The 20,390-nt window shown below is 38.0% G+C and overlaps 1 protein-coding gene across 4 annotated transcripts in view; it reads left to right on the forward strand.

Moving 5' to 3' along the window:
* The window catches only part of ACACA (acetyl-CoA carboxylase alpha), a 413,948-nt gene that overhangs the window by 276,141 nt on the left and 117,417 nt on the right, over positions 1-20,390 (forward strand). For all 4 annotated transcript variants that reach the window (XM_071210521.1, XM_023584057.3, XM_004476381.4 and 1 more), the window contains 5 exons: positions 2,522-2,640; positions 12,324-12,347; positions 14,912-15,055; positions 15,867-15,963; positions 16,865-16,972. In XM_071210521.1, the coding sequence (XP_071066622.1) occupies positions 2,522-2,640; positions 12,324-12,347; positions 14,912-15,055; positions 15,867-15,963; positions 16,865-16,972 (492 nt within the window). The remainder of the gene's footprint in view (positions 1-2,521; positions 2,641-12,323; positions 12,348-14,911; positions 15,056-15,866; positions 15,964-16,864; positions 16,973-20,390) is intronic.

Below are 20,390 nucleotides of genomic sequence, written 5' to 3' on the forward strand. Positions count from 1 at the left end.
ATTTTTCAGTAGTCTCTACTTTCCAGATATTTGAATTCTCCCATTTTGTAATGAATTGGAATTCCCTGTAAAACAATGAGTGAATGGCTAGTTAGAACATGAAAACTTAATATTATGTGATTTTGGCCAAGTTAAAATGGATTTTAGTTATATTTTGAACTGTTAAGCATAGGAGAGAAAGTAATCACATTTTATAAACATACAATTACTTTAATGAGGTAAGAAGAAAGTGAGTCTCTGAGAAGTTAAGTATCTTGTCCAAAATCACATAGATTTTAAGGGGAAGGAGTTTGCATTTGAATTCAGGTCAATCTGACTCCAGGGACTTTTCTATTTCTACTACAGCACACTATTTCATTAAGCACAAAAATTGCACAGGCCATGAACATTGCTCTAAGTTTGCCAGGTGTATGTGTTTGAAGTTTTGTTTAAGTGTTTTTATGTGATGTGGTGTCACCACCACAAGCCTTTGCCAAGTTTTTTTGGGTCACTTTTCATTTGTATTTTATGAATAAAATGGAATCTACCAGCTGCATAAATTCTAAATTTTTGAAAAATCTGACTATTTTGCAGTACTCTGATGTCCTTAAATGAGAAGCCTACTTATATACCCCACATGCTGATAGTATGACATATAGTATTTTATATGCATGGCAAATAGGGCTACAAAGTAGGGGAGGAGGATGAGCTGATGTTTTTTTGTTAAGATATAGGTCTTTAACTCTTTTTTTAAAAGATTTACTTTATTTACTTACCCCCACCCCCTCATTGTTTGTGCTCTCAGTGTCCATTTGAGGTGTGCTCTCTGTGTCTGCTGGTCTTCTCTTTAGGAGGATTCAGAAACCAAACCTAGGATCTCCCATGTGGGAGAATCGCACTTAATTGCTTGAGTCACCTCCACTCCCTGCTTTGTTTTCTCACTCATTGTGTTCCCTCTTTGTGTCTCTTTGCTGTGTTATCTTGTTGTATCCGCTTGCCAAGCCAGCCTGTCATGCCAGCCTGCTGTCTTGCTTGTCTTCACCAGGAGGCACAGGGGACTGAACTAGGGACCTCCCATGTGGGAGGCAGGAGCTCAATCACTTGAGCCACATCCGTATCTCAGCTCTTTAACTCTACAGGGGACTGAACTAGGGACCTCCCATGTGGGAGGCAGGAGCTCAATCACTTGAGCCACATCCGTATCTCAGCTCTTTAACTCTTTTTTTTTTTAAAATATTTATTTATTTATTTAATTCCTCCCCTCCCCCGGTTGTCTGTTCTCTGTGTCTATTTGCTGCGTCTTATTTCTTTGTCCGCTTCTGTTGTCGTCAGCAGCACGGGAAGTGTGTGTGGCACCATTCCTGGGCAGGCTGCACTTCCTTTCGCGCTGGGCAGCTCTCCTTATGGGGTGCACTCCTTGTGCGTGGGGCTCCCCACCCCTGTGTGGCATGGCTCTCCTTGCGCGCATCAGCACTACACATGGGCCAGCTGCACACGGGTCAAGGAGGCCCGGGGTTTGAACCGCGGACCTCCCATGTGGTAGACGGACGCCCTAACCACTAGGCCAAGTCCGTTTCCCCTTTAACTCTTTTTTTTTTTTTTTTTTTTTTATTTCCCCCCCTCCCCTGGTTGTCTGTTCTTGGTGTCTATTTGCTGTGTCTTGTTTCTTTGTCTGCTTCTGTTGTCGTCAGCGGCACGGGAAGTGTGGGCGGCGCCATTCCTGGGCAGGCTGCACTTTCTTTCACGCTGGGCGGCTTTCCTCACGGGCGCACTCCTTGCGCGTGGGGCTCCCCCACGCGGGGGACACCCTTGCGTGGCAGGGCACTCCTTGCGCACATCAGCACTGCGCATGGGCCAGCTCCACACGGGTCAAGGAGGCCCGGGGTTTGAACCGCGGACCTCCCATGTGGTAGACGGACGCCCTAACCACTGGGCCAAAGTCCGTTTCCCTCCCCTTTAACTCTTGAGTCAAGTTAGTATATTTGAGATATTATATGTGAAATTATGCCTTATTGGTTTTTGCCTAGATGTCGGGGTAAGTATAAATAATTCAAAATTAATTTTAGGCAATGGAAGGGGAAAACAATAAAACAAAGATGCAAGATAGTAAAAGAGTTGAACTGTACTGCAATCATTTCTCTTTTATCCTTATTTCTTAAGTAGCCCAGAAAAAGCACCATTTTTCTTCTTGCTTTTCTCTTTTATGGAGATGGTCATGCTTAATGAGTTAGTAGCTGTGGTTCTATATGCTTCCTTTTGCTAAAGACCAAATCTTCCCCAGAGTTTAGGTTAGCCTGAAAGAAAGTTTACACTGCACTTAGAGGTGTCCAGAAGAGGTAGGTTAGTTTTGTATCCAGTTCGTCATGGGTGACTGTGGCTTTATTAATTAAAGCAAGCTATATACAGCCTTTGGGTCTCTCCTTACCACAGACAACCTTCTTCTGCACCAGATACCTCTTACCAAACAAGACCTTTTCCTAGACTAGCCATCTCTTAGTTTCTGTTTTTGCAGAGTATTTACTGAGGATTACTTTTTAACCAGGTGTATGTTCGAAGGGCTTATATTGCCTATGAACTTAACAGTGTACAACACCGCCAGCTTAAGGACAACACCTGCGTTGTGGAATTCCAGTTCATGCTGCCCACATCTCATCCAAACAGGTGAGTTTGATCTGGCATGTGTTACCTGGGCCAGCCAAAGCATGTCAGGAGGCTTAAAGAAAATAATGTTTATGACAATTCTCTATTTTTTTAAAGCTAGAAATACAGAGCAGAAAAATGAACAAATTTGAACTACGAGAGAAGAGCAGGAGCCTCTTGGTACTCTTTCTCTTCTTTGCTCCAATGAGAGATACAGTATAATTAAGATAATAGTTTAGCACTATCCTGTTCATTCTTGCTTGAATTATATCACTGAGGTATCATATTTTTGTCTTTTGTTTTTTTCTTAGAGAGAATTTATTAACATTTTACTTGCAGGAACTTTGCCAGAAAAATCACTTTTTAATCATTTAAGTTAGCAGTTGAAATATAAAAGTATCTTGAGTAGAATTCTTTGCTTTTCTGTGTTTGCCATGGGTTGAGGTTATACCTAAGCCAGTTTCATTATCTCCCTAAAAACAGACATCCAAATTTAGCAGTTGAAATTCAGTTGGTTTTTAAAAATCACACTTCAGAATCAAACTTCTTAAATTTAAATTAATTAATTAAGCCATGTAAATTCCATTATTCCTTCCTAACCCCTTTTAAAAAATAAAATGTACATATGGAAATTTCTTTGAGTATTGCTTTTGTTTTAAAGTGCAGATACTTCATTTATCTCATACTCATTCTTTATAAAGTATTCTGAGGCAGAGAAAATCTAGGAATTCCACCCACACATATGGAATCTTTTTAGAAATACCACAGAAAATATAAATACCACAACCAATCTTAACCTGCCCCCCTCCATTTCTTCTTTATGGCCTTTGGTTCTTCATTTTATATTACAAAGTACTGTGTCTTTGGGGATCCTTAGTTATAGACACCAGAAATGATTTTGTTCTGAATTGCCACTTCACCCAAAGCAATAGAAACTCTTCCTAGAGACAAAGGAATCTGTGCTGAGACTTTTGGCCACTGGATGCCACTGTTGTTCCAGCAGAGGTCAGCAGAAGAGCAGAGGCATCTTCAGGAAAGTATTTTCCTTCTTTGTCTCATAAGAGCCTTTCACTTCTGTACCTCAAAAATACCTTATGGCTGGCAGAGAAAAGCATGTATCCTTGATTTAGCAAGCATCTCTCAGTACATTTTTGCCTCCATGGGTTTCAGAATCTCATTTTCTAGAAACGAATGGTTGTCCTTCAATGAGTGGTAAAGTACTCACAGCACACGTGGGTTCGGCATTCAGTCTCCTTTCTTTTCCTTCATTCCTTGAATAATTGTAGAGAAATACATGCTACACTTAATGCTCTTTATAATTCTCAGGACATTCTCCTTTTCTTCCTGCTTTCTGCTACCTCTTCCCTTTGGGCAATGATTTGAAGTAGACAGGCTGGAAGGCTGTTTCTGATTTCCTTCCCTCCTCTTCTCTCTCGTTGTCTTTCTAAATTTCTTTTCCTGTCCCACTCTTTTATTTGAGGATATGTCTCCAGTGTGATTAGGGAAAGTAAGAGAAATGAGAGAAATTCTTCTTAATGCCTTTAAGAAATCTCACCTTTCCACATTAAGTGTTGGAATCTTGGTTTGTATACTTGTTACAAATCAAAATTTGTATACTTTTTCCTCCCAATGTCTGAGATTAAACATCTCTATGGTAAAGACCAGACTTGAACAGAACTGTAATCCTGTACTCTTCCTATATGAAGACTTTCATGGTTGTGTGTTTAATTTTTTTTTTTTAAGAGGTACTGGGGATTGAACCCAGAACCTCATACATAGGAAGCAGGCACTCAACCACCAAGCTATATCCACTCCCCAAAGAGAGTTGGTTTTTTCATTTGTTTGTTTTTAGGAGGTACCAGAGATTGAACCCTGGACCTTGTATGTGGGAAGCAGGTGCTCAACCTCTTGAGTTGCATCCATTCCCCAATGTGTGCAATTTTAAAGCTCGGATCCTAATCCTAAGATTCTGGTTCATTCTGGAATAGAGTCCACATGACCACTTTTGAAAAAGCTCCTCTGATAATTCTGATAAACACTACAAGTGGGAATCACTACCCCTAGATCAGTGCTAGCCAATAGAAATATAATACCAGCCACATAGGTAATTGAAAATTATCAATTGGCCACATTTAGAAAGTAAAAAGAAACAGGTAAAATTGATTTTAGTAACATTTACTTAATCCCTTATATCCAAAATATCATTTCAAATGTAATCGATGTAGAAATTATTGAGATATTTTCCATATTTTTTTCATACAAAGTTTTTGCAATTCAGAGTATATTTTCCAGCATATCTCAGTTCAGACTAGTCACATTTCAGGTACTCATCAGCTATGTTTGGCTGGTCGCTGTCATATTGGTAGCACAATATTAGACCAAAAGTTAATTAGGACAATTACAAGTCAAAAAACAAGTCTTCTTTTATGTAATGATAGTGCCTCTTGAGGGAGAAAATCTCTTACTCTTATGTTGCTTGTTCTCAGTAGTAAGAATTATCTAAACTTGATACTATAGATGTTACACTACAATATTTTATGCATGCTTTAAAAATTATCTTGTGAAAGTAGAGAACAGGCATATGAATGCTTTACCATACATATTCTACTTATCAATGTAAAAAAATATTTTGATAAAGATTTTTTTTCCCAACTGGGGGGATGCAAACCAAAAAATTTCTGGGGTAGAGAAACAGTGGGGTTTTTTGTTTGTTTGTTTTGTTTTTGTTTTAGGAGGTACCAGGTATTGAACCTAGGACTTTGTACATAGGAAACAGGTGCCCATCCACTTGAGCAGCATCTGCTCCCCAACATATATTTTTGTTTAAATATTTTTTGCATTTTCTTTCCTGGCCCTTAGTCTGTACATTCATTCCATGAAATCATTTGAAGTAGACTGAATTTGCCTAAGTCCATAGAAGTGAGTATCTTTATAAGCTGTAATATCAAAGTAAGACTACAGCCTTTTATTGTGAATGGGATCACCTGGTACAATTCCATTCTTGCGGTTTGTTTTTGACTGGTGATTTAACCTTTCTGGGTTGGTATGTATATGGTTCTCCGCAAACTGACGGCAGAGTTTGTTTTCAAGAAAATATCTTAGATGTCTTTTGGATTGAAGACCTGTGTCCCATTAGGACCTGTTTTGATTTTTAGATAAGTAAGCAAAACACAAGCAATTGCTATTGAAATGAGAGTGCAGCCTCTAAGAAAGAAGACACTCCCTGATAGCCCATTTGGGTAGTTACTGTGTGGCTAACATGTCTGGTACCTTTCAGGTTTTGTTTTAGTTTATTATAGAGCTTTGTATTGCTTGCCATTTAGTCAGCTTCTCAGTATAATTTGACTATTTTTTCTCTGATACTTCTTTCAAAATGCATGTATTTTAATAGCACATTAAATGGAACAGTTTATTCCTAGTAACTGTGATTTCCTGCATCATCCTTTTTGCTAAGTAGGCTTCAGTCAAGCCCTCTTCTTGATTTTCAACCTAGAATGTCCCAAATTTTTTTTTCCTCATTTTTCCTTTATAATTGCACACTGTTAATCCACTCCTTTTTTTTTTTTGTATTTATATTAGTATATCTTTATTCTTTTTTTTCTCTCTCTTTTTTTAAATGTTACATTCAAAAAATATAAGAAGTCACCATACACTCCCCACCCCCCTCACCCCACTCCTCCCACATCAACAACTGCTTTCATCATCATGGGACATTCATTGCATTTGGTGAATACATTTTGGAGCACTGCTGCACCACATGGATAATGGTTTACATTGTAGTTTACACTCTCCCCCAGTCCACCTAGTGGGCCAAGGCAGGACATAACAATGTACAACATCTGTCCCTGCAGAACCACCCAGGACAACTCCAAATCCTGAAAATGCCCCCACATCATATCTCTTCTTCCCTCTCCCTACCCTCAGCAGCTACCGTGGCCACTTTCTCCACATCAGTGCTACAATTTCTTCCATTACTAATCACAGTAGTTCCATAGTAGAATATCAGTAAGCCTCCCCAGCTCTTACTAACCAGAGGATCCAATTATTGGAGCTTCACTCAGGGACGTTCCTAGTCTGGATTTATCCTTTTCTTCTTAAATTTCCTTCTATTGAACAGCAGCTGCAGAGATTTTCCTGACTTAAGCATAGTTGGAAACCTATATATATGTGATGTGTGTGTGCTTTTCCTTCTTTATCTTCTTAGCTTTTAAATGTGATATTCCATTGTATATGAATTATTTTGAAGGAAGGGGAGGTTTGCTGTCAATTTTAAAGATGATTTGTAACCAGTTAGCACTTGTTCTTGAAGGAGAAATGAGTGGGTTTCTTTGGTCATTTTCTTGATGCAGAAATAAGGCAGCTTGTCTACTCTAAGAGAACATTTTATTATTCATACTTCTAGGACCTAATCCTCTTGTCTAAGATTCTGTCTGCATAGCTCTTTAGGAAGTTCAATCAGTATTTTACATTGATTAATCCAGGAGCTCAGACTATATCATACAGCAATTCTTTTTCTCTTTCTTCCTCTAGTGAGACTCAGGGTCTAGAGTCAGTGGTATATGTATGTATATGTCATTTTTCCCATTCTGAAACCCTAGTTTATCCATCACTGGGGTTGGTGATGCAAAAGCTTGTAACAATGAAGCATCATTCTGAATATGGCTTTTTTTTTTTTTCCACAATTCTTTAAATTATTTGACAATCAAGATTTCACTTGACTTTGGGTATATTAGGTGCTTCCAAATAATCAGGAAGCAAGTGAGTTCTTTAGTCAGCCTATGTGTTAGCTCTTCTAAAACAGGTTAGATTTGTACAAACATATGTAAGGTATATTATCTCACAAACTCTGTGGCTATGCATATAGCTCTGTATATTATTATGACAGCCTAGAAGTGCAAAATTTATAATGTTAAATGATTTTCATAAATAAAATACTTTAGTGAACATAGTTAATTTTTTAAACTTAATCTCGTATATGAAGCAATATTGATGCAGGGGATAGAAGTATACTTTGTTATATGTTTCTATACATATATAATGGGTGAGGATCTATTGGTGTTCATTTCTACCTTTTTTTTTTCTCTCCCCTTCCACACCGCCCCCCCCCCCAGTTGTCTGTTCTCTGTGTCCATTTGCTGTGTGTTCTGTGTCTGCTTGTGTTCTTGTCAGTGGCACCTGGAATCTGTATCTCATTTTGTTGCATCATCTTGCTGCATCAGCTCTCCGTGTGTGCGGCGCCATTCCTGGGCAGGCTGCACTTTTTTTGTGCTGGGCAGCTCTCCTTACAGGGCGCATTCCTTGCATGTGGGCCTCTCCTACGTGGGCGACACCCCTGAGTGGCACGGCACTCCTTGCACACATCAGCACTGTGCATGGGCCAGTTCATCACACGGGTCAGGAGGCCCTAGGTTTGAACCTTGGACCTCCCATGTGGTAGGCAGACGCCCTATCCATTGGGCCAAATCTGCTTCCCTCTACCTATTTCTTAAATGGAAATCCATGCTTTAGTTAAATTGGGTTGTGATATCTTCTTTGCTATTCACTACTTGTGAACTTGGTCTTCTGTGTTATGTTTTAATTTAGGCACTTTCCTTTACTCATTTCTTACATCCAGAAGAGGTCTACTGTGTTCTTACTATCGATAGCACAGGTTTTGATCATGACAGAGTCTAGGCTGCTGAGTACCTTCAGTGTTCAGCTGTCAGTGAGTAGACTCTGAACCATCTTATTTGTGAAGAAGGTTAGAAATCAGAAGCCATCTATGTGAATAATCAGTAGCCTGCTGCCATTCTTAAGAATTCTGATAATCTTTGACACCAGAGATTAGACCCTCTCTTTCACTGTACTAAGGTATTCAAGTCATCCAACTTGTGGCATTTTTTAGCAATGGAAGCCCTTGGTTGTAATTTGCAAGCCAGAATGAGCTGTAAATAAATGAAATCCTACAGTACTTGCTTCCTTCATTCAGCCCTAGTCTGCTGATGAGATGCAAGCATCTAGCAGAAGTGACGATTCTCAGCAGGTTTAAGTGCTTACCAAAGTGCTGTCCTGTATCCATGGCACAGCTTCTAGACTCTGCTGTGTTATTTTGGCACTCTAGACTTGTAAGATTAGAAGTCGAGTTTAAAACTCTCAGTATATCATTAGTGTAGTCCAAGGTCCCTTCTTGTCAAGGAAGACTAGCTGATTCCAGGGAGAAGGAAAAGCAGAATCCAGGGCACCTGTAAATCCCTGTACTTTTGTGCTGTGGGTTTGTAGCTAATTATACATCAGGCAACAGTAATATGCTGTGGCCCTGTTGGCATACTTGTTTCAGAAAAAGCAAAATCTTCCAGCAGAGCAAAGAAGGGGCTTTGGAGGGGCTACAAATGAATGAAGCAATGATCATTTTATTGTAAACTAACGCTCTGCAGTGGAATCAGGGCATCTGAACTGCAAGGGAGTCATGGGAGAGATGCCAATAGAAATACATGGTTCAGATCTGTTTTACAGCTCTTGATTTGGATGCTCCTGCAGAAATATAGTCACACAAGGAGACCACAACTGGTCACAGCTAGTCAAATTGCTCTTTCTCCTATGGTACTGCTGTTAGTGACTGCTAGTAGGTTATTGAGCCGACCTCTTCTGATGCTGCTTTGCTGCCTGATTTCAAAAGATTTGCCCTATACTGGCTCTCAGTCACAGCTTGATATAACCACTACTTGTTTGCATCCATCCCTATCACTTTTATACAAGGTCTTTGTTTTTTGTTATTATTGTTTTTCCCCTCCAAGTTAGAAGGCAAAAGAAGCAGGAACATTTTTATATGATAAAAGATTTATGTAAGGCTAGCTAGAATCAAGGAAAATGAAATTCAGCTGGAAGGGATGGTAAGTGCTCAGAGAACTTGTGACTGCCAGAGAAGTCAGTGTTCCTTAAATTAAAGAGGGCTCACATAGCAGGCAGCAACTCTGACTTTGCATTCATATAGAAGCAGGCTCTTCAGCCATTCTGGTCAGGCAGATCAATAAAATCAGAGGTGACTTAATGCCAAGAATGTCAGAATTCAAAGGATTTCTCATCCTTCTTTAAAGTCTATACTAATGCATAGCATCTATTCTTGGGAACCGAGATGAAAAAATAAACACAAGGTCTAGATTTTGGTTTATAACACCATATTGAAGAGTGTCCTTGGAACGCATCCTCTTTGGTTTCTCAGTTATCACATCTGTAAAAAGGAACTAATCTACTAGAAGGTAAAATCATGCCAATATTCATTCAGCACAACATTGTGAATGGAGATTCATCATGATAGAAGTATTTTGAGTAGCCTAAATAGCATACTTCTTATAAGAAGTGAATTTATATATACTGTTTATGTATTTGAAAATGCATTAGATTGCCTTATCAGAGATTGAGCAATGTAACTATTTTTACATGATGAGTATGCAGTAGAATGTGACAGATTTTATTTTATTTTTAGCTACATAAATGAAATACTTGACTCATATACAATCTCTTCTGTAGTTTATTTTGTACAGACCATAGCTTTCCAATGTATCATACTAGTGTGCCATATGCCATATTTGTCATATTGTCAAATTGATCAATTAGCCTCTGTGTAGGGTAGTAAAATATATCAGTGATGATTATGGATATGGCTCAGGACTCACTTGGTAATATAGAGTATATCCTTCTTTCCTTGCTCATCTTCCCTACAATACTACAGGCTTTTATTCTATCTGCCTCTAAATTCTTACATGATTGATTTAGAGCTATTCCTTTAAAAACTGGAGTTGTTTGGGAGTGATTCTTCTTTACCCCATACTGTGTAGATGGTACACAATTCCTATAACAAGGCAGCAGGGGGCTCTCTATGAGAGCTTGAGAATTGATGGAAAAGGGCTGACTTTTTGTTGTTCCATTCAGGCCTTTTTCTACTGTAAACTTGGCCCTCGTCATGTGAAGACTTGCTAAGGGATTAGAGTGTCAGTACAGAAACAGTGAGACCATTTTATTAGTTTAAGAGATTGGTTAACAGTAGAGAGATTATACTGGTTTCTAAATTCTGGATGGATGGAGCCAGATATTGCTTTGGTTGTAGGGTTCTTCTGTCTGAACTGAGATTCATGGATAGGAAATTGTACAGGTGGCTCTTTCTTTAGAATCCTTTATATCTTAAAAGAAAGACTTTCCTGTATTCTCATTAGCCTTTGCAGTTAATTTTCTGCTATGGAACCTATCCATACTTTTGCATGTTAGTGAGAGCCAAGTGCTTTATAACTATGTATCTCTTATAAAATAAAATCCATTTCCCTGGATAAAAGGCTCAAGGAATCTAAACAGTAAAGGTTCAGGTTTTTGTACTAGGAGGTTGCTCTTCCCGTCTTGTGAATTCACTCTCTGATACAGGTTTGATGCAATGAGCATTGCTACTCACAAATCATTCTAGGTATACAGTTTGTGTGCAGTGATATGTCACAGCTTTTTATTTATATGGCCAGCTCACTGTATTCTGCTTCTTTCACTGCCATGGAAAGTGCATCATTTTCTTCCCTCTCTCTTCTTTCCCACATATCATCAGCACCACCCACTATGTTCTACCCATTAAGTCCTCTGTGTGCCAGAAACCCAAACAATGATTAAATGCTGATAAAAGAATGTTAGGTTAAGATATCAACCAATCAACCCCTAAATTGTGGGTGGTTTAAGTATAATTTTGCCCTTATAACATTGATAATAAAGGGGTTTTTTTGGTTTTGTTTTTTTCAGTTGTGGAAATGAATAGCAACAAATTTTTTAAAAAGGCTTGCTGTCAAAGACCAAAGAGAATACAGGAGATTTGACTTGCAGTTTCCCATCCTTATCCTAGTCTTTCATGATTGTGGTACATTCTTTATAAGGAAATTCTAGGGCTAGCCCAATTTAGGTAAGGTTTCATTTGTGAGAGACCTAGAAATTTAAACTTATAGCAATTTTTAAAAAATCATTATTACCATCACTCATTTAATTTAACAAGTATTAATTTTAACAGATTGTACCACTCTAGTTATAGGATCATTTATTACATTTTTGCATTATTTTCAGTTCCTTGAAGCTCCTACAGTATGTAGTACCCTCCTTTTTTCCCCTTTCTGTGGGGGGAATAACATGGCTAAATAGACTTGGAATAGTAGCTGATAACCAGATTGCTTCATTCTTTTGAAGGATGACTTTTAAGTGCATCACATATCCTAGAAAAGCAATTAAGGTGGGAGGGAATGTGGAATCAACTTCTCTGGCCCTCCTTGTTAAAGATGCCTTTGGTAAAATAAGAACAAGAAAGATGAGTCTCTGAGAATCTTGTTGAAGGATATTTTCAAGAATTATATTTCATGTTGACGCTAACAATAACATACCATACCATATAGCTTAAATTACTTTTTATTAGCTTGTGTTTTATCACTGCTCTGCATTATTTTTTGTAATAGAGCTTTAAAAAATAATCCATGGTAAATACATTTTGACACTTTTCATCAACAGCTGCTGTGGTAAGGTAGGTCAGTAGGCATGCCTTTTTGGAGGCACCCTGGGGGTTGAAGGGTAATGAGCACTTAATTATGTCTGCTGAATGCCAGAGCTGCCAAACTGGAGCTCCTCATGATTGGTCTGTATCTGCTCTGACAATTCTTTTATTATGGTTTTCACTAACCTATCAGTAACTAACTGTGGTTGTTTAATTACAGAGGGAACATCCCCACGCTAAACAGGTACTGTATGTTTAGTTTCTTTTCCAATTAATAGCACCTTTTTTGTAACTTAGAATAGTGATGAAACCATGAAGAAAAACATTGCACCTGACAAGCTAATGTGCTTCCTTCTCCTAGGGAGTCCTGAGCTCCCCTATGGACACACTAAATTATTCCTTCTGTTTGAAAAACATGTCTTCAGCTGTTCAAAAAGCAATACCTGAAAAGTCTGTCTGGAAAAGCTGCCATCCAGCTTTATTTGATACGGTCCATCTTGTGTTTAGCTTTGCTGGAAAACATCTTCTTTTGCTCATTTCTGCCTCTAACTTGAGGCTTTCAGAAGAGAAACCCCTAAGGTTTCTCTTCCCCTGAAAAATTGTTTATAATTTTTTAAATGTTTAGTTTCTCAAATTTGCTTCTCCTTTTAGAGGAATGCAAATCCAGAAATAGCTGATCTCATGTTTTTGTCGGTTTGTTAGCTATTTTTCTAAAGTGCTAAAGGGTTACAGTGATACAAAAGTCAAGTTTTATTTCAGGCCTACAATAGGATTAACAATAGAAAAGTATATTTAAATTTTGATATGTGTAACTGTGAAGAGATTTCCAGGCTTTTATTAGTATTCTGAGTTCTTCATGCTGCTGAACCAAGAAGGGCAACTCAATGCAAGTTTGACAGGATAGCAGCTCTGACTGAAATTGAATCCACAAAATGATAAAGTAGTAATAAATTGATAGTCAACTCTTTGTAGATCATCAGTTGTACACTGAGATAAAGACTTAAATTTATTTTGGCCCTCTCCCTTTAAATATTAAGAAATAAAACTCATCATAGCTCTTAGAACCCAATTTGAATGAGTAGAAGAAAGGGAGTGCTTTTATTTGGTCCTCTTTTCTGTTAGGAGAGTGGAGTTGGCCCTTTCCTGCCTTCCTCTGGCTTTTCGGGCCCAGTGAGCATTATAATGAAGGAAACTGAATCCTGGATGCTTCCCATAAGGTCAATTGAGTGAAAAGTTACTTAATTCCATGTTAACACAAATACAGCCTGTTGGCTTATTCCATGGGAGTTCCCTTGAAGTGTTATCTGGAACCTTTATCTTTCCTGTTTATAGCCTCACAGATAGAAAAGATATAATACCTCACAAACTTGTTCCTTTAGTAAATATATTTGGTGATCCCAGAAAAGAGGATGGTAGCATTTCTGAGTTTCACTAATTCCGAATCTCAGTTTCCAGTCAACATCATGTGTAAGGCTTGCTTGATGTGTTTCATTTGTTTGTTTCATTCATGATATCAGTGGTTTCCTCTCCCACTCTACCTTTCTACTCCCCAGTACTGTCAAAAGATGAAGTACTTTTCTCATAGTTTTCATATTCCAAAGGAATAAAAAACCTGGAATGTCAGTCTCTATAGTCCATGTGAGCAGCACTCGCATCCTATAAAGAATTTCATTACTTTTTATAATTATAATTTGCAATAGAGTGCAATATATGTCCAGATTTCAGTTCCACATTGCTGGCTCTTTTCCCGCTGTGCCACAGCAAATGGTGTGCTTAAAGGAGACTTGGGGGCAGCTCCCTAAAGTTAAGGTGCCATTGCCTTGCTCTGAACTTGCTTCATAAGCAGTATCCCGGTAACATGTCAGGCAAGTCCTGGAGTCATCCCTTACTTTGGTCCTTCCTCAAACAATCTCAGATTGGTCATTCAGAAACACTTATCAGTACATACTTCTGAGGTGCATTAAGGAATGCACCCATTGATTATGCTTTCAAATTGAAGAAATCAGGTCGGTTCTCTTCAAGCATCTCCATTCAGCAATTGTTTATCATACTTACACATACCTTGAGACACATGCTTTCTGCCTTTTTTGCATCTCCCAATGAATTCTGGGCTTCCAATGAAGTATTGTTGTTTTGGTGTAAAAGTTTTTATATATAAAAAGGAAAATTTGAAATTTGAGGGTTGAAAATTTTCACTCTCTCAAAAACAGAAGATCTGTAATCCTGATCACTATTATCCCTAACTACCTACTAAAGGAAAAAGTAAAACCCTTAGTAAAATTCCTTCTGTAGACTGCCTTGTTCTTGTCCTATAAATAATCCTTTTTATAATGATTTACTAAACCATTCCAAATAACTAAAGTTGTTATATATAAATAATACAGTTCCTAGGCAAAAATACCTTCCATGTTATATAGTTAACAGCTCATTTGGCTTGCTTATTTCCTTTTAAAGGAGAGAATGTTTTAGGGAGGGGGAAGATGCAGGATGATTTTTAACCCATTATGTGCTATTTAGTTAAATAGCACATCATAATGTCATTAAACTGCCATGAAATTCCTGGCAGTCCTTGGATATTTATTTGGAAAGATTTGGGGGTGGTGAAAATACAGTTTATGTGGGGAAATCCAAATAAAATGGTTAATATAAATCTAGCAAGAAAGCCTTATCTATAGTGGGTAAAAAATCAAATCTGCTCTGCAACCTGACCCTAATGTCAGAATTTTCTCCTAACTCCTTTCCCCTTTTGTTACTCTCCCAACCCTCATAACCTCCTTGTCTAATGAACATGATTGAATTACTGTTTAGAATGTCCTTCTCCTCAAACCTCAACCACTATGGCATGACTCATGTAGCTAGTGTCAGTGATGTGCTGTTGGACAACTCATTCACTCCACCATGTCAGCGGATGGGCGGAATGGTCTCCTTTCGGACTTTTGAAGATTTTGTCAGGTAAGACACTGTGGAACTGTGTCTATACAAGGGGAACCATGGATTATTTCTGTTTTTGGGGTCTTAGCCTTCTGCCAAATAAATAAAGGTCCACAAAGTAGCCATGAAACCCTAAAAAGATGTAACCCTTGCTGTATATACCCTCAGAGTTATGTATCCTCCCATTTCTGTCCTTCCATTTCCAACTCCCATTCAGTCTCTTCAGGCTTCTACTGGTAGTATGAGCCTAGTCAAAGAAAAAGAAACAAACAAAAACCGTCTTTTCCTTAGGAGCTAGCTAACAGAAGAAGCTGTCTGCTCTGTGATGAGTGAAATGTCAGGAGAAATTAAACACAACACTAGAGTAAGCCCCACCAGAGACTATACATCTTTTGATTAAATGCATTCAGCATCTATCTGTTGATGTATACTGATGCATTACTGTAGAGGGAGGGGTAATTACGTTGGTCTGTCATTGCTGCAGTCCCAGGCTCTTTCTGTTACTTTAAAACCGATGATGACAGCAGTACTCTTATCTTACATGTGAAAAACAAAAACAAAAACAAAAACGCTTTAGATCATTCTTTTTTAAAAAGAAAAAATGTATATGGTTTATTAAAGTTTAGACAATCCATCCTCCTAATTTCTGCCGCCTTGTGAAATTTTGCATGTCATCTCTAGTCACTGGTGATTCTATTCAGTTGGCTATAAAGGACAGAGTAGGATAGATTATTCTTTTAGACTGACCTGGAAATGGCAGTGTTAATTTCCTGCCACTTAGGCTTTCTGCTTCTTGAGTTTTAATGGTGTGTGTTTCTCTGGTATTTTTCAGGATCTTTGATGAAGTGATGGGCTGCTTCTGTGACTCTCCACCCCAAAGCCCCACATTCCCTGAAGCAGGTCACACATCTCTTTACGACGAAGACAAGGTATAACATCCCCTTTGGGAGACTGGTTTGTTTATTCAGGCATGGGACTTGTCCTCTATATTAGCTTTCTGACTTTGGAGCATTATAGGGAAAAATTCATCCTTTTACCCTACTCTGTAGTATTTAATTTTGTAGGGTATACTAAAGCATTTTTGGAATTATGCACTATAAATTCCATCTTAAAAAAAAACTGTTAATCTTGGAATCCATAGTATATAATGGACTCAGCTATATGCAATGCAGCTGTCTCCGGATCTCTGAATTTTTTTAAAAAAAACTTGAGTTTTTGTTGCTGGAATTCTTACACAGTGATGGGTTACATCTTTGCATAGTGGTGCTATCATAGTCCTTAGAGAACGGTAGACTTTAGGTTGCAGAAAAAATAAGCGTTTTGTTTAAAACTTTGTCCTTTTATTAAGTCCTTTTTATTTCTTGGTAAACTGTTCTGTTCTTTTCCTACTAAGTTATTTTCTCTGGTTTGATACTTCCATTGATTGATAAATTGCAGGGAAATACATTATGTGGGAATATGTTTAGATGGCTTCTTTCACTAATTTTTCTTCACTTTCTGAGAAGAGAGACATGGCAAATAGTTTCACTCACATTTTATTGGTGAAAAAATTGAGACAGTGATCTTCAAGTTCATGTCAAGTCAATGTTGGGAGCCACCTCCAGCTAATGCCTTTTCTGCCTTATTTATTTTTAATTACATGTTTTATTTTATGTAAAATCTGTAGAGGTTGTTGTTGGGCAGTGGTTTTATTTTGCTTATTCCTGCTAGTGGGCAAGCCAAAACATCTTCTGTGCTGTACCTCTTCTTCAGGTCTTTTACCAAGTACTATAACTTTTCCCTGCTTCTGTATTAGCCAACCTCATAATCTCTTGTGTTCTTGGGTTACAGGTCCCCAGGGACGAACCAATTCACATTCTGAATGTAGCTATCAAGACTGACCGTGATATTGAGGATGACAGACTGGCAGCTATGTTCAGAGAGTTCACTCAGCAAAATGTAAGTCCTTGACTGGGTGGAAATTGGTGATGGCCCCTTTCCTGCTGGCTGTGGGTCATATCCATCCTTTTATCAGCTGCCACTTGTAAGGTCTTTTACTATTTATGACTGTGTCTTTTACTTAATTCTGTATGTAGGAATAAAATTTCATTGTGATTTAATTTTAAAAATGCTGGATATCTTTTTATATCAAGAAATATATACCTCAAATATTTAAAGTATTTTCAGGAAAATTGACTTCCTAAATCTCTCCCAGAGTGCCAGTCTTTAACCTCTCATCTCCAGTTGAATATTTTCCCCTGGTGAATTCAGACTCTACATGTCTAAGCCCAAACTCCCCTCAGGTCCCTTCTATGTCCTTCCTTGAAAATAGCAGTCTTCATCCTCCTTTCACTTTCTGTCATTTGTGTATTTCATGTTGACATTAAAATCCAAAGTCTAAGCCTAATTCCCATCATTTTCCTTCACCTCATCTCACCACTCTCCACCTGAAAAAAAAAACAAATGATAACAAAAAATACAACAAAATCCTTTACACCAATCATTCAGAAGTTTTTCATTTCTTCCTTCCTTTTCCTTGCCATTCTATTATTATAATACCCCTCTACTTTAATCCACACATGTTTATTTGTATCTGCTCAATCACTAAGATCCATTAGTTTCGTAGATGTTTTTTGTTTATTTGTTTTTGCAATGTCTCTTAACCTTTTTCTTTCATGATTTTGATTTTTAATTCCCATTGCCATCTTTAGTTTAAACCCTTGCCTCATTCTTGGGATACTATGACAGGTTTATTCCCTCCCCACCTTGTGGCTTTTTGCTTGCTGTTTGCTCTCTGTGTCCATTCCCTGTGCATTCTTCTGTGGCTGTATTTATTTTTATTTATTTTCCCCCCACCCTTTTGGCTTGCTTGTTGTCTGCTTTCTGTGTCCATTCTCTGTGCACTCTTCTGTATTTTTTTGCTTGTCTCCGTTTTTTTGTTGCGTCACCTTGCTGAGTTGGCTCTCCGCGGCGCTTGTGAGCGGGGCGGCACTCCGCAGCGCTTGCGGGTGAGACTGCCTTCACAAGGAGGCCCTGGAATGTGAACCTAGGTCCTCCCATATGGTAGACAGGAGCCAAACTTATTGAGCCACAGCCACTTCCCACGACAGGTTTATTTTTGATCCTTCACTCTACCTCCAGACAGTTCCATCCTGCTCTTTGCCCCAAGATTAAATGTTCAGAATGCCTCCATACATGTTATTCTCCCGTTCAGCAGTGATTCTCTCTTTACTTCAGTGTGGCTCCTTAACTAGATCTTTAACAATCTACCATAAGCTAGCCTTTGCTGGTCCCTGTAAAAACCTAAGTCTTTCTTGTTCATCCACTTTGTTTGCTTCATCTCTTTTACTGCCTCTCACCAGGAATGTTTTCCCCTTTCTTCCTAAAATCCTTGTCTTAAGAACTATATCTGATTTCACTTTTAAAAAAATGAGGACTTCTCTGTGTATTTTTTCCCCCTTGGATTCCTAATTTAGTCTGCATACATTTATTAGCAGTAATAATACTTTTTATTTAGAAAGAACTTCCATGGAAATTTTTTATTTACACTGTACCACATTCCTATGGAGTTAGATTAGCCAGGATTTATTCTATTTGTACATGTGGGGAAGAGCTCAAGCTAAGAGTGATTAAGGCCCCTTTGTCACCAGCTAGTAGATGATAGAGGAAAGACTAGATTTTAAGGCTTTTGACCCTAGCACTAGGGAGCACAGATCTAGGTACTTTAGTCAATGAAGATGCTTATAGTCTGGTTTGGGGGACTGGATAGGCATGTATAACACGATAATCTTCAATTACATTTCACTGTGATATGTGGTAGATGCCAAAGCTCCCCTCTGTGGCTCCCCTTGATGTCTTTTCTTTGAATGGAGGGCACTTAGTCCATAGTGGTTGTTAGAGAGAAAGAACTTGGTAATTTTTTAAAAATTTGATTCAGTGGTATAAACAATTAGTGCCATAGGCATTCACATCATGTAAGGCTATTGGTAGATACCTAAGGAAAAGTGGTAACTTCACGATTAACTTGAATCTTAGTAGTTACTCCATAATGCCCTCACAGCACTTACACTGACTGTGGATTTGCAGTGGCTAACATGAAGAAAAGGTACTTCCAGAGAAGTGAAAGGAAATGCTTAGAAATTTTTCTTCAGAAGAGAAATATACCTTCCTTCTTGCTCTTGGCCAGGACTGCATAAATTAACCTTAGGCCAGTAAACAAAGTAATCTTAGCTGGAACAGGTGGCTGCTGCTGCTGCTGCTTCATGAAATAATCTTTGAAAGTTTCTTCCCAGATTTTGAAGCACTAATTGTGCTTGCATTTAATTTTTTTTCCCCCTATAACTTGACTTGAACTTTAGACTTTCTTTTTTAGGAGGTACTGGGGATTGAACCCAGGTACCTGGGTACCCATATATATATATATATATATATATATATATATATATATATATATATATATATATATATATATATATATATATATATATATATATATATATATATAGGAAGCAGGCATTCAACTACTGAGCTACATCACTCCTGAACTTTAGGCTTTTTATTGCCTGCAGTTCTAAAGGTTGTATATCATCTCATGTTAATTAAAAGAGGTAGGCTTCTTTTTTTTTTTACTATATATATTTGTAACAATACAAAATTACCTTTTTCTTTTACTGGACTTGTAAAGTGAGGGACAGAGAAATCCATTGTCTTTCCCTAAGACTGCTCAAGAAGTAAGCCTAAGTAAGCTAACTATATCAGGTACTGTGCTTATCCTGGAATATTTGACCCTTTCACCTCCTTGCTTTGAAAAATAAGGAAAGCAATTTTTTAAAAAGCGGAAATAACCAGTTTTATTTTTTCACTTCGTAATGCTTCTAGCAGTTTAGAAGAAAAAAATTTTTAAAGCACAGATTAAACTATCAAATAGGTTGATCCAAATTGTCCAAATAATCTTCTAGTCCCAGCATGTCTTTTTTTCTCTCATAGAAATTAGGATCATATATTTGTAAATGACTTGTGGAGGAGATAGAAGCAGTCAGTGTAAATGGAGTTTCTCCAGGTGCTGACGCCTAATCGCTGGGTAATAGCTGTGGACTTGCTGTGAGACCCACATTATTACAATGTAATCAGAATCCTGTTGCTCTGCTGTTATCATCAGCCACTTGTGGAATTTTAAAAGCAATAACAATTTTGATTTTAAATCATGGCATTATTAAAGTTATTTTCTTCCCTTACCAGAACATAACTATTGATGCTTGTCTTTGAAGGACTTGGCTATAGTTAAATTCTCTGTTGGTGTCAGAAGAAATGTTTTTTTCCCTGGGCAAATGGAGAGATGGAGAACCACCCCCCTTCTTTCACATTTTTTTTTTTATTG

This window comes from Dasypus novemcinctus, chromosome 21 (assembly GCF_030445035.2).
Source record: "Dasypus novemcinctus isolate mDasNov1 chromosome 21, mDasNov1.1.hap2, whole genome shotgun sequence".
Lineage (NCBI taxonomy): Eukaryota > Metazoa > Chordata > Mammalia > Cingulata > Dasypodidae > Dasypus > Dasypus novemcinctus.